This window comes from Peromyscus leucopus, chromosome 14 (assembly GCF_004664715.2).
Source record: "Peromyscus leucopus breed LL Stock chromosome 14, UCI_PerLeu_2.1, whole genome shotgun sequence".
NCBI classification, from domain to species: domain Eukaryota; kingdom Metazoa; phylum Chordata; class Mammalia; order Rodentia; family Cricetidae; genus Peromyscus; species Peromyscus leucopus.
Window position 1 is genome coordinate 39,926,558 of NC_051075.1, and position 13,363 is coordinate 39,939,920.

A 13,363-nucleotide genomic window follows, 5' to 3' on the forward strand; every position below is an offset into this window, starting at 1 on the left:
GGCTGCAGAGGTCTGCCCCCAGGGGACAGGATAGGAGCTGCTCTAGCCAGAGGTTAAGCATGATATGCTGAGGCATATGTTGATTATTACCTTGTATATGCTTATTTTAGTGGTGTTTTCAGATATTAAGGCCATTCTGGATTATTTTGGTGATAGTCTTTTTTTTTTTTTTTTTTTTTAAGATTTACTTATTTATTTATTATATATACAATGTTCTGCCTGCATGTTTGCCTGCAGGCCAGAAGAGGGCACCATATCTCATTATAGATTGTTGTCACCACCATGTGGTTGCTGGGAGTTGAACTCAGGACCTTTGGAAGAGTAGCTAGTGCTCTTAACCTCTGAGCCATCTCTCCAGCTCCCTTTCAGAGGAAGAGTCTTATAGGCAAATAATACTGCAGACAGCAAAGTGTTTATAATCAGGTCAGTGCTGAGTGCTTTGAGCTTTACCTCAGGACGAATCACTCCTTAGATCCAGACTCCGTGCCTTTACATGAACCCCTTGAATCCCACTACATGCTCATGCCCCTCTCTCTGTCCATGGAATGTTCCTCTCAAGACTTTTATTATTAATTATCAACAATGCTGTGTGACGGATACTCCCATGTGTAGTTTGATCAATAAAATATACTTTCACATGGATCTAAAATCTATCTTAAAACACATGCATCTGCCCGTTATAGGATTTCAGAGGGATGAAGTCTTTGCAGTACCAAAAGTGTGGCTATTTGAGTCTGCAATAGCTGTTACGAGACTATCCTCTTAAGTCTTGTTTTTGGCTGAGCTAGATAGGATCCGGGGCTTTATGAATGTCTGACAACCTCTCTGCCTCTGTGCTGCAACCCCAGCCTTAAGCAAGTTTTGAATATGAGTTATAATCATGGAGGATGAGAGGAACTCAAACAGCATCACTCCATCAGCTCCGGAAGGGAAAAGAGAAGGAACCGGAAAATTCTGACAAATAATGTGGGTGTGATGAACACGGGAAGTCTACAAGTTGCCCAACCATAGTGAGGAAATGGACGTGGAGCTCAAAAGAGATGATTTCTCCAAAGCAAGAGACTGGGCAGTTACCACATAAAACCCATTAGTTCACGGGGAAGTTAGCCCTCGGATTGAGGACCTGAAGGGGGAAAAAAAACCAAGGACTCTGGAACACCTCAGCAATAGTAAAAGGGCAATAAAAGATTGGAAAAGAGGCTGACAAGTAAGACAAGAACCAGGAAGGAGAGGAAGTGAAGGATCTCAGATGAGCCGAAAGGGTCCCTTCGGTTTACTGTTCCAGGAAACGGTATAAAGCTGGGCCTGATAACACAGGCCTCCTGTATTCTCAGAGACTTGGGAGCATGAGGCAGGAGAATTGCAAGTTCAAAGTCTGCCTGGGTTGCAGAGTCAGTTTAAGGCCACACTGGACAAATTGGTGACACCCTGCCTCAGAAAAAATAACAGTAATTCATTAAACTCAATGAAAGAATATGGACAATATTACAGCATTCATATAATAAAAACTCATAGAAAATCACTCATTACTTTCTTAGCCAATATTTTACTTTTTATAACTTTACTTTTTAATTATATGTATATATGTGGATGTGTGCATGAGACTACAATGCCCTCGGGGGCCAGAAGAGGGCGTTAGATTCCCTGGAGCTGGAGTTACAGGGGCTTGTAAGCCAACCGACCTAGGTGCTGGAAAGTGAGCAGTAAGTGCTCCTAACTGCTGAGCCGCCTTTCCGGCCCCTCAAGCAGGTTTTGGTTTCTTTCTTTCTTTCTTTCTTTGTTTTTGTTGTTGTTTTTTTCTGATTTACTAGCTTTTTAAAATTGAAAGTAGTGTTTTTTTTTCATACAATATTTTAAAGACTGATCAGGACTATGCCATTAAATTACTAGAGAGGACAAGAAAAATTAGACAGAAAGGAGGCTATGGGTTTGGCAAGCAGGGAGTGATTATTATGATTTTCAGAATAGCCTTAGGTGGGACTGTGACAGCTAACTGCTGTAACTCAGAACTCACCTATCCTCATGAGTCACTTTGGGTGTTCAATGTTTTGTTGAGGATTTTTAAAATTAGTCTTTCATTTGCACATTCCTGAGAGTTGAGGTAACCTTGCAGAAATGGAAATGGATCTCCCCCTTTGGAGTCTGGGGGCACTAACTGTCCTGGAGGTGTGGAGGGGAAGAACACGGAACACTAGGAGGGTGGGCCTGCACGGGGGGGGGGGGGGAGGGGGGGGGAATAAAACACAAACAAAGAATGATCTTTTATCTCCATAGCTGCAGAGGGCTCTGAAAGGGAGAAAGTTCCAAATCACAGGCCTGGGACCACTAAGCCTGGTGCCCCTGGGTCACACACCATGACACCATCAGATAGCTGAATCTTGTTCTAAATGTTTCCGGGTCCTGAAGTGCAGAGCAGTGTCAGTCACACGGCTCCGAGGAAGCCTACCTGCGACGCATAAACCTAAATATACTTATGTTCCTGATGTTTCACTGGACATGTGCGGGAAACCACAGAGCTGATGACCCCACCGTTCAGGGCAGTCAGGCTTGGCTTAAGCACCAGCCTCCTGGTTAGCGACAGTGATTAAGAACAGCCCAGGGGAAGCTTGGCAGCACACAGGCTTTCTCACCTGCTGAAATGGAGCTGCTAAGACCAGAGGGAACCTCAAAGCTCAAATCACCTTCTGGTGGAGATGACTCATCCGCCCAGGCCTCCGGGGCTTAGCTTCTCCAGAGTGGTCTTTTCATATAGTGCAGCTGAGCAGTGAATTTCAGTGGGGGACTAGATTTCAAAGGACTCCTCAGTGCAGGAGAGGGCAGGGGTTACTCACCCCTGGCACCCCTCCATCTTTTGAAAAGACTGCCGCTCCCTTCTCTTTAGTGTTTAAACTTGGCAACAGAAGGCCTAAGCTGCATGGGGCAACTTGTGCGGAGAGCTGAATGACACTGAGCTGGTCGGAAAAGCGCACTGAGCCCTGGCATTCAGAACTCCCAGCTTTACAGGTCTTCAGCAGCTGTCTGGTACGTCAGCCCCAGCTGCTTGTCTCCCAGATTTCCCGGGGAAAGAAATGGGCCTGTAAATTACACTTTTCTCTTCAGGCCCAGACTCACTCATTTGGGGAGATAAACGTGTTTGAATAGCATCGTGCGCGTAGTGACTGTTTCGCACACACTGGGGACTCGAGTGGAGCCATGCCTGTTACATGTTACATGATGTGGACACAGGCGGCGTGGCTCTAGCCCCAGGCCCCTGAAGGAGACTGAGGCTGTTTGTGCCAATGCTGCTGCCCACAGCTCCTGCAAGCCACGGGGCTCTTCCCTACCCCAGGCAGAGTGGTGGGAAAATAAGCTAAATTAGTTTCAGCCATCACCAAATGAGTGCCCATTCTTACTCTTACATTTGACTTCCAATATCCTCCCCTTGCCCACACATAATATCCTGAAAATTCTGGAGATAGTAATTTGGCTAATCAATAGTCAAGAGGCTGGGACTATTACTCATTGGCCCCGGGTTGATCCCCAAAATTTCAACAACAACAAAAATCCTTTATCTTGGCCACCATGTAATATGGTTGTCTTTTTATTTCATCCCTCCAGGTCCTCCCATTCTAATAGGATAATTCTGTTTCACGTGTTGGCTTCCAATCTATAATAAGAAAGATTTTGTTCTCTGTTTTTGTGTGAAATACTTTAGGTTAGCAAAGGCATGCCTTTGAAATCATTTCTCTTCAAAGAGCAAAATGCCTGTAAAGAAGCAAACAGTAGAGAAGATGGGTAGGCGTGGACCTCGAGTGGAGGCGTGCCTTGAGAGGAGGCAGCGCCTCATGGATTCGTCTGGTTTTTTTTTTTTGTTGTTGTTGTTGTTTTGTTTTTTGTTTTTTGTTTTTTGTTTTTCGAGACAGGGTTTCTCTGTGTAGCTTTGCACCTTTCCTGGGACTCACTTGGTAGCCCAGGCTGGCCTCGAACTCACAGAGATCCGCCTGGCTCTGGTTCTTTTAGCCCTGAAATCCATGATGAATCTACCGTCAGGCTCGGTGGGCAACTCCAGATGGCGAAGAATCTCCTTTATACCCGTGAAGTCTGGATTATAAAACACCAGACTTCTCTCAGTTGAAAACTTTCTCAGAGGGAGACCCTAACGGCTAGAGTAAAAGAATTCTAAATTATAAGCAACTTTAAAAATTATTGAGTCGTGTTAGGTGCTGCTAGGGGACAGAGAAACTGTGGAAGCAATTTTGTTGTTGTTGTTTTTCGAGACAGGGTTTCTCTGTGTAGCTTTGGAGCCTGTCCTGGAACTCACTCTGTAGACCAGGCTGGCCTCGAACTCACAGAGATCCACCTGCCTCGACCTCCCGAGTGCTTTGTGGATGCATTTTTGGTCCCTATCTTTGCTGATTATCTAGACCTCAGAAAACAAATCTCTCCCTCCTTGGGTGTGAGACAGAATGGAGCCAAGCTCCACATGGCCTGTTTAGGTAAAACTGAGCTAAAGGCAGGTTTAGGCATGAGAAGGGATCTAGCCATGCCTCATCTTTAAATAGGTAGAAACCGGAAACAAGCCTGGAAGGTTCCAAGCAAAGCTTTCCTTTTTCATGGAGAAGCCCGCCCTGAAGAGTTGGGTCACCATTTCAGGTCCCAGGAGCACACAAAACCTTTCGTGATTGGGGCTTGGGGCCAGGGGTCCAGTGCCACTGAGGTCTGTTCCCCTGCTTCCCCGGGAGGACTCTGGCGGGACAACCCTGGTTGGACCAGAAAAGCTGCCCCATTACCTTTTTGCTTATTGAAGAAGGGCGGAAGGGGTACGAGGCTGGGACCCAGCGTCTCGGGACCCTTGGTGGCCTCCGGGCTTTGGCTGGAACTCTCGGCTTCCTCCTTAGGCTTCTGCTGCTGTGACGTGGGCGGCTCGGGGGCCGGGGCTCCGTCGCCCGAGGACGGCTCCGGGCGGGATGGGAGGGCAGCAGGGGTGAAGCTGAGCACCGGGCTGGGCTCCGCGGGGCCCTGGCGGCTGGGCGCCCGCTCTTCGGCGGCGGCCCGAGTGCTGGTCTCCTCGCGGATGGCGTCCAGGGCGCCTGGCTTCATCGGGGGCGAGTCCTGCTCGCGCTTGGGGCTCTCCTCGGAGGCCGAGGAGGCGTCGCAGGACTCGATGATGAGCTCGCTGTCCAGCTCGGCCTCGCGCTCCTCCCGCAGGATGCTGTACTGGATGGACGGCGAGGCTGGAGAGGGGGGCGGGCCCGACACGTGGCCGAAGCTCACGTAGCCCGAGGGCAGCGCATCCTCGGAGGCCATGGGGTCCTCGGACACCAGCTCAATTTCCGAGTCTCCGGACTCCGCACTGCTGGCCTCGTGGTCCAGGGTACTAGGGATGGTGGGCAGCCCGGACCTGGCCTTGGCTTTGGGTCTGTCGGCCACCTGGCCCACCGGCCTTGGACTCTCGGTGGTGGTCTCATACGACAACCCCTTCGCTTCTTTAATGGCAGCGATCAGCTCGTCCTCGGAGACACTGCCTTTCCCCTGGGACTCCGCAACAGATGGTTCTGTCGTCCCACAGAGCGAAGAAGAGGCAGAGAAGCACACACACGGACAGACAGATGGACAGAGAGAAAAGAAATAAAACAAAATTCCATTAGGGGAGATGTTTTGTCGTTGCTTGAGAAACACACATCTCATTAGTACAGAAATAGTCTGTTTCCAGGGCTTTGCTGGAAAGACAGGCCACCTAAACTAAGGCTAATTACTGTTGTGGCCCAATTAATCAGTGTTTTACGTACCTATCCATCATAATCAGCTTTTTTTAAAAAATGACCCTGCCATTTCTTAGCAACAGAATCTTGGCTGTATTTGTCTGTTTGGATGCACCAGATTCTAGAAGTTTTAATTTCTGATTCCTGAGGGACGGAGCGGGGTTGGGGGGTGGGGGGAGAGAGTTTCTCAGCTTTGGAGATTTCATCAGATAATCGAATGGATAAATATGCCTAATTGAGTTCACCAACATCAAGAAATAAGAAAGTTATGCTTCCCTCCGTGCCCATGGCTTCTCATGCTTTCTCTGTTCATAAGAGAAGACCAGCTTGGATGGACTTCCGAGATTTACATTTTCCATAAGAATGTTTTTACTTTTAAAGCCTACAATTCAAAGGTTTTGCCCATTTCCCCCAGTGAATCCTAAGGATTGTCAGCTCTGCCATCCCATGGGACTGTAACTGCGGCAGCTCACTGCTGTGTTTCTCCCCGACCCGCTCCTGAAATGACATCAACCTAGAGTCACCCCAGTCCCTGGGGCAAGTGTCTGCTCTCAGCCTGATGTTCCTCCAGATGGCCTGGAGGCCACACTGGCAACCCTGCTGAGCTTGGCTGCTGGCATCACCATGACAACAGTGTTCAGGAGTTTGCTACTGTCTTGCCAAAGAGCAGGCAGGCCTTTGTTCCCGGTGTCTTAAACAGCCATCTCCAGACCCCATGTGGCAAGAACTAACTGTCCAAAGCTTCCTCCGAAACATTGGGGTCACTGTGGGGTTCTGGGGGAGGCAAGAGGAGCAGAACTGCTGTAACTACATCATCTGTGGCCCTAGGATTCTGTGAGAACCTGAAAAATATTTTAGGGTTTTTAAATGCTCTATAACACAGGACCAACTTTACCCTACACAACATCCGTCTATTAAGCAGGGATGTTTGCCACTGTTTATAACCTCATGGTAAGGGATCACGACACACAATGTGTGAAAATAAGTCAAGTGCATAGCACGCTAGATGATAGCAAGTGCTGCGGAGGAAAAGCAGAGTCAGGTAAGGGAGTGAGATGTTCTGGACAGCGCAGGACGAGGGTTCAGCTGTAAATCGGGAGGTCAGATGAGGCCTCTGTGAGAGGCGGACCTGGATTTAACACTTGATTTCCAAAGGAAAAGTGTGCCAAGCAGTGTAAAGGCCTGGAGGTGGGAGCCACAGTGATCTGGAGAGACCATGATGTCTGAAAGAACTTGTAAATAAGGGGGGGTGGTGGTAACAGAAGAGGTAGAGAAGGGGATGTGTCAGAGCTCAAGAGGTTTTTAACCTGGGTAGAGAAAGCAGTCATCGGAGCAGAAAAATAACGTTCTCTGTGTTGTGTCTCATAACAACTGCTTCTCCTGAAAACATACGGTCTGAACAGGTTATACTTAGGAATATATATGGATAGACAATAAGAAATTGTAAAAAAAAAAAAAGTCATGAATTTGAAGGAGAGTGGGAAGGGGTATATGGGAGAGTTTTGAGGGAGAAAGGGAAAAGGAGAAATGTTGTAATTATATTAATCTCAAAATGAAACTTAAAAAAGCAAAACAACTGCCTCATTCGCTCAAGTTTTTTGACAATTTCTATTTTATTATCTCAAACCACTTTCATAACGGCTAGCTCTCTTTAGTAAACCACGTGATTGGCTCTTTTCTATAATTTTGAACAAAATAGCAGTATAAAAGTTACATCCAGTCACTTCTCCATGGTGGGCTGAGAATGAGGAGGGGGGAGGGGAGGATCAAGGATGTCAATGAAGACACGGTCTGTGCCTTCAGAGCACAGTGGTGGCATCAGCTCCGCCCCGCCTGTGAGCATCTGCTGGGTGACGGGCACTTTGCATATGGAGCTTAGGCAGTAAGCAGCTGTCTATATTGCTACACTCGTGTTTCTCTCTCTGTCCACTTTGGTCCAGTCCTATCGTTTGTCTCTATTCTAATCATTGTCCAGGATGCCTTCCTTCCACACTGGTTTCTGGCTATTTCAGCCAATAGGAGAGGGTGAAGGAAGGGAGATGTCACACTGCTCCTAACTCACCGTATCTTCTGAAGCTCTAGTCCTTAGTGGGTTTCTAGAATCCTCTCTTCCTTCTCTGCTAGGTCCAGGGATAGTAAGGCTCCCTAGCATTTAAAGTTTCATCATTATCTATTGGCTCTCTTAATATCTCTATACCCATGTAAACATCACTGTCTCTGTCTCTTCAGTTACCACCTCTGAGTGTGTTACTGGTGTCCTGGCAGAAATGACCTGGCTTGAATCTAAACTTGTGTCTTTCTGTTTCAAATGCTTTATTTCGTGTTCCCCATGATGTCCCTGTTTGAAAAGGAAGTAAAACCTGAGATGGTGACAAACCAGTCACAGTTTGGGAATTAAGAGAGGACAGGTGGTTGGATAATCACATGAAAAAGATGAAGCCAGACCCCTGCCTCATTCTACACAAAACCTTTATTTCAAATAAAACAGCCTAAATAAGAGGTAGTTACAGCCCAATATCCCTCATAAGTGGGTAAATTAAATGTGATATGCTCTTACAGTGGAGTATTCTTAGGCCTTAAAAAGGGAGAAATACCAAGAAAAAAGGGGGGAAATACGGATGCAAGATAAAACATACCTCAAGTTAGTGTGCTAAGTGAAGTAAGTCATGATGAACTGCGTTATTATATAAAATATTCAGAATAAGCAAACTCATAGAGATAGAATGTAGGGTGATGGTTTCAGGGAATGAGAAAATTCAAAGGCAACCAAACAATGTCCAGGATTTCTTTGAGGTTAACAAAAACACTCTAAAATGAGGTGATGGACCACAACATACAAAAAAAAAAAAAAAAACACCACAGCAATGCACAGTTTTGGTGGCTGAGGAATAATGTTGTTTTTTTTTTTTTTTTTATCAAGATGAGAGGCTTGAATTTGGTCTCCGCTAATGGAACTACCCGAGTCACAACAGACTAGACCACGAGCAAAGTAAGTCTAATCATAGCAAAGACATGCATACCAAGCAGGGAGTGGTTGTGTCAAAACTTCAGTTGAAGTATTGCAGGGAAAGATCTCGGTGATAAGTCTGGAAAGGTGAGTGGGCCGCTGGCCTCAGAAAGTGGTTTGAGTCATGATCTTAATGGTATTGTGGATGATCGAGTAAGTTCAAGAGTGAACGCATAATGATCTGCTAAGGAGATAGCACAGTAGCTCAGGGTAAAAATTAGGACAACTAATGCATTTGGGGGACCACTGTGAGTATTGTAGCTTAGATAGAAAGGTATCCTGGCAGCTGGAAGCCAAGGAATAGCACAAAGTCACACCACACAACAAACCTCACACAAGAGATTTATTAAGAGGGAAAAATCTAGGAGGGTGGCTGCCTCTACTCGGGTGAGAAATAGCAGCAAACTGAGAAGGATACAGGGCTAATCTAGAGTTTCTTGGGAAGGGGCGGAACTTTTCAGGGTGGAGCTTTGCAGGGTGGAGATTGGTGGGATTTCGTGTCCAGAGATTGGGCTTTTTACTCTGCAAGATGGAGGCATGGTTCAGCAGTTAGGGCAGTTAGAGCGTTCTGTGGGTGGAACCTGGCAGTTGGAGGTCCTTGGGGGAGGGGCCTGACCACTCCTGTGACTCGAGGGATTTCCAACCACAGCACGGAAAAAGAAAATTCAAGAAACACTGAGGTGTTGTGGGGTATTTGCACACTGTGTGAAGATGTATTTGCTGTGATTAGTATAATAAAAAGCTGAAAGCCGGGTGGTGGTGGCGGCGGCGGCGGCGGCGGCGGCGGCGGCGGCGGCGGCGGCGGCGGCGGCGGCGGCGCACGCCTTTAATCCCAGCACTCGGGAGGCAGAGCCAGGCAGATCTCTGTGAGTTCAAGGCCAGCCTGGGCTACCAAGTGAGCTCCAGGAAAGGCGCAAAGCTACGCAGAGAAACCCTGTCTCGAAAAACCAAAAAAAAAAAAAAAAAAAAAAAAAAAAAAAAAAAAAAGCTTAATGGCCAATAGCTAGGCAGGAGGTATAGGTAGGATTTCCTAGGAGAGGAAGAGGAGATGAATCTAGGTGTGTGAGTGACACCAGAAGACATGGACAAAACAGGATGGGCGGTATGTAACAGAATGTAGATTAAAAGAAATGGATTAACTTAACTTATAAGAGCTAGTTAAAAACAGGCCTAAGCTAAGGCTGAGCTTCCATAACTAATAATAAGTCTCTGTGTCGTGATTTGGGAGCTGGCTGATGGGACAGAGAAAGACTTGCTACACCGAGGAGAGAGAAATAAGGAGTCACAGGGTCCAATTGACGTGAATAAGAGAAAGATGTCAACAGTCACTCAGAAAGGTTGGGGCTGGGCGAGTCAGTGGGCAAGGATTCCACAGCACAGCAGCATGGGAGTCAATGAGCTGGTCCAAAGGATGATGGAGGTCAGGGAGCTTGCATGGGATGTGTCTTCCCTCCCTATGGTACATCTCCCTGTGCTTTTTGATGGTAAAAGCTCCTGACCACTTGAGTTGGTGGGACTGGCTCAGCTCCTATTGACCAGCATTCCTAGGAGCTCACAGTGTGCCAGCCAGCTGCTGCTGCATCCTGCAGGAGACGGGTGGGTGTCTACTCATTCTGCACAGCTGCAGCCTTGGGGATGGAGTGATGAGTCTGTGTCTTCACTGTCCTCCATCTCGCCCTCAGTGACCGTAGACTTAAGTGTCACAGAAAGAAAGGAGAGCCAAGGAATATGTATTCACTGTCACTACCCTGGCAACTGTTTCAGTGCCTGGTACCCAGAAGGCTGAAAGAACATTCCCAAGAGAGATACTTCAAAATGTCAGGACAATGGTGTACCATCATCATCATCATCATCATCATCATCATCGTCATGTTATGTTCATACATGTTTGCATGTGTGTGCATGTAGAGGTTAAAGATTGATGTTGGGCATCCATCTCTATGCATGGTGATGCCAGGGTTTCTCACTGGAACCCAGAGCTTGCCCGTTCATCTAGCCTAGACAGTATATTCTGGTAATTCCATGTCGCCATTCCCAAGCACTGTGATTAGAGGTGGGCCAACATGCCCACCCAGTCAACATCTATGCGTGTGCTAGGGTTCTGAACCTTGGTCCCCATGCTTGCTTGGCAGGCACTTTACTCACAGGGCCCCCTCTCCCAGCCCAGAAATGTGCTTCTCAACCTCAGTTCCTATCTGAGGTATGCAGCTTGAGGTTGCCCTCAGAAATTCTAACTTAGTAGAAGGTCTGGATGAAGCTCAGACACCTGCATTAAGCAGCTCTGCCTGTGACTCTAACAGCTAGGGTTGTTCCTCCAGACAGGTTGGTAGTAAGCAAAAACACAGGACAATAGATAAGGGCCTATTGCTGAAGACACCACATACTTCTGACCAAGCGTTAGAGTAATTGAGCAGGAACTGACCAAGCATCTGCCTCCCTGAAGACTAGCTCTCACAGTATCCAAAGGTGCTATGCAAGCTGACAGGGACAAACAGCAATCAACAGTTCTCCTCAGCTTTAAGGCTACACAACCATAACAATGACCAGCATAGGAAGATGCCTCCAAAGGTGCGGTTGTGACACTTAGATCTTGGAGGTAACCAAAAGCTATCCAATTGAACTTAAGGCCTGCTTCATAGGAGGAATGTATGCCTGTAAACCCAGTTAACTGCTCATGACTAGAAAGGCCATAGATCCTAGAAGTCAAGTCTCTCTTTCTTGAATAAACCCTACTTATAAGTCTGCCACTGCTGTGGAATAATCCTTCTGTACACTGTGAATATATGTCACTGTGATTGGTTTAATAAACAAGCTAACTGGCCAATAGCTGGACAGGATAAAGTTAGGTGGGAAAGCCAAACTGAGAATGATGGGATGAGGAAGGGCAGAGTCAGGAGAGTCACCAGCCAGATGCAGAGGGAGCAAGAGATGAACATGCCATGCTAATAAAGGTACTACTAGGTGGCAGAGTGTAAATAAGGAATACGGGTTAACTTAAAATGTAAGAGCTAGTTAGTAATAAGCCTGAGCTATCAGCCAATCATTTGTAATTAATATAAGCCTCTGAGTAATTATTTGGGACTGGGTGGTCGGACAGGAAATGTCCATTTACATGTCACTGAGACCTTCCTAAATTAATATAGTTTCTAACTGTATTCTAACTACTTATCCTTATACCCACATTTAAGTGATGCTCTCACCCATCACCAAAGAAACAGATGGAGGCTTGTACAAAGATCTACAACTGGTCCAAAATACAGAGAGTAAGTTACCATGGGGTCCAAGCCCCAGTTAGTATGTCTTCAATTCAACCCCTACACTTAAGGCTTGGGGAACATCATGGAAGATTCAGCAGAAATATTGTAACAGCCAGAAGACCAGGATACCTACTGTTAGATACTATCTTATAGATGTGACAGAGAAGTTGCAACTATAAAATCTTACCTATATGCCTGCCTAAACAAGACCTGTGTAATGGTACCACCAGTCTACATGCCAACAAGGATGGGGGTGGTCAAAAGTTCCCCACCCTAGATGAAGAGCAACAAATAGTCAGCATAGTATGGTTTCCTAGGACAAGCAGGAGCTGGGCCAGGCTCATTATCTAAACTCTGTCTTTGTCTGTCTGTCTGTCTGTCTGTCTGTCTGTCTCTCTCTCTCTCTCTCTCTCTCTCTGTGTGTGTGTGTGTGTGTGTGTGTGTGTGTGTGTGTGTGTAGAGGTTCTGCAAGTGTGCATGTGTGTGTAGTATGTAGAGGTCAGGGGACAACCTCAGGTGTCCCTCCGAAGCCATCCCATCCACCTTGCTTCGTTTTTTTCCTGAGACATTTCTCACTGAGACCTCAGGCTCCCAGGTTCAGTAGGACTGGCTGACCAGCAGCTCCAGGGATCCTCCTGTCTCAGCTTCTCTAGATGATTCCAAGACCTTTCTTTGTCTACCTGGGTGCTAGAGATTGAGTTCCGTCCTCATGCCAATGTGTAGGTACCTTTACTTACTGAACTCTCTCCCGAGATTCTAGGAATCCCTGTTTTAATCAAAACCATTTTTCAGTTTCAAATATACAATTGCAGCTAGACCTCCAAGGATCCAAAGAGAGTAATGAGCTAGTGCTGGGATGGAAGGGAGCGGGAAGGATCATCCCTCTCTGATTTCCTGCCTGTTCCGCCCCTAAAGGAACCTAAGCCCCACCCACTCCAACCCCTTCTGTGTCACAGATGCAGAACCTGGATTAGGCATGTTACATGTCCTGCACAAGGTCACCCAGCTACGGTCCTCTCCCCATAACGCCTCCAAGAGACCCGGTGGATCATGGGAGAAGAACTAACCTCCAAGCAGCGGCACTTCCCTGATCTGAGCTCCAGGGCCATGGGAGGCTGCTGATAATTCCCATTGTGTCATCCTTACTCCCCAACCCCACCCCATCAAATAAAGACAGAGACACTTTACAAAGAAAACTCAATAGGACTTGAAGGGGAACCCCAGACTGAAACCTATGTACCATGGGCGCAGACCTGAAAAGGCTGTGTGTTAATTAAATCCGTTAACTGAATGTGACTTAAAGGGACCACAAAATCCAGCATTTTGGATGTAAGCCCTCGTTCCTTCATGTTCTGGGA

At 46.9% G+C, this 13,363-nt stretch overlaps 1 protein-coding gene across 1 annotated transcript in view; it reads right to left on the reverse strand.

The window, feature by feature from the left end:
* The window catches only part of Rtn1 (reticulon 1), a 221,015-nt gene that overhangs the window by 92,244 nt on the left and 115,408 nt on the right, over positions 1-13,363 (reverse strand). Inside the window, exon 3 of the mRNA XM_028858255.2 lies at positions 4,770-5,534. Coding sequence (XP_028714088.1) covers positions 4,770-5,534 — 765 coding nt within the window. The remainder of the gene's footprint in view (positions 1-4,769; positions 5,535-13,363) is intronic.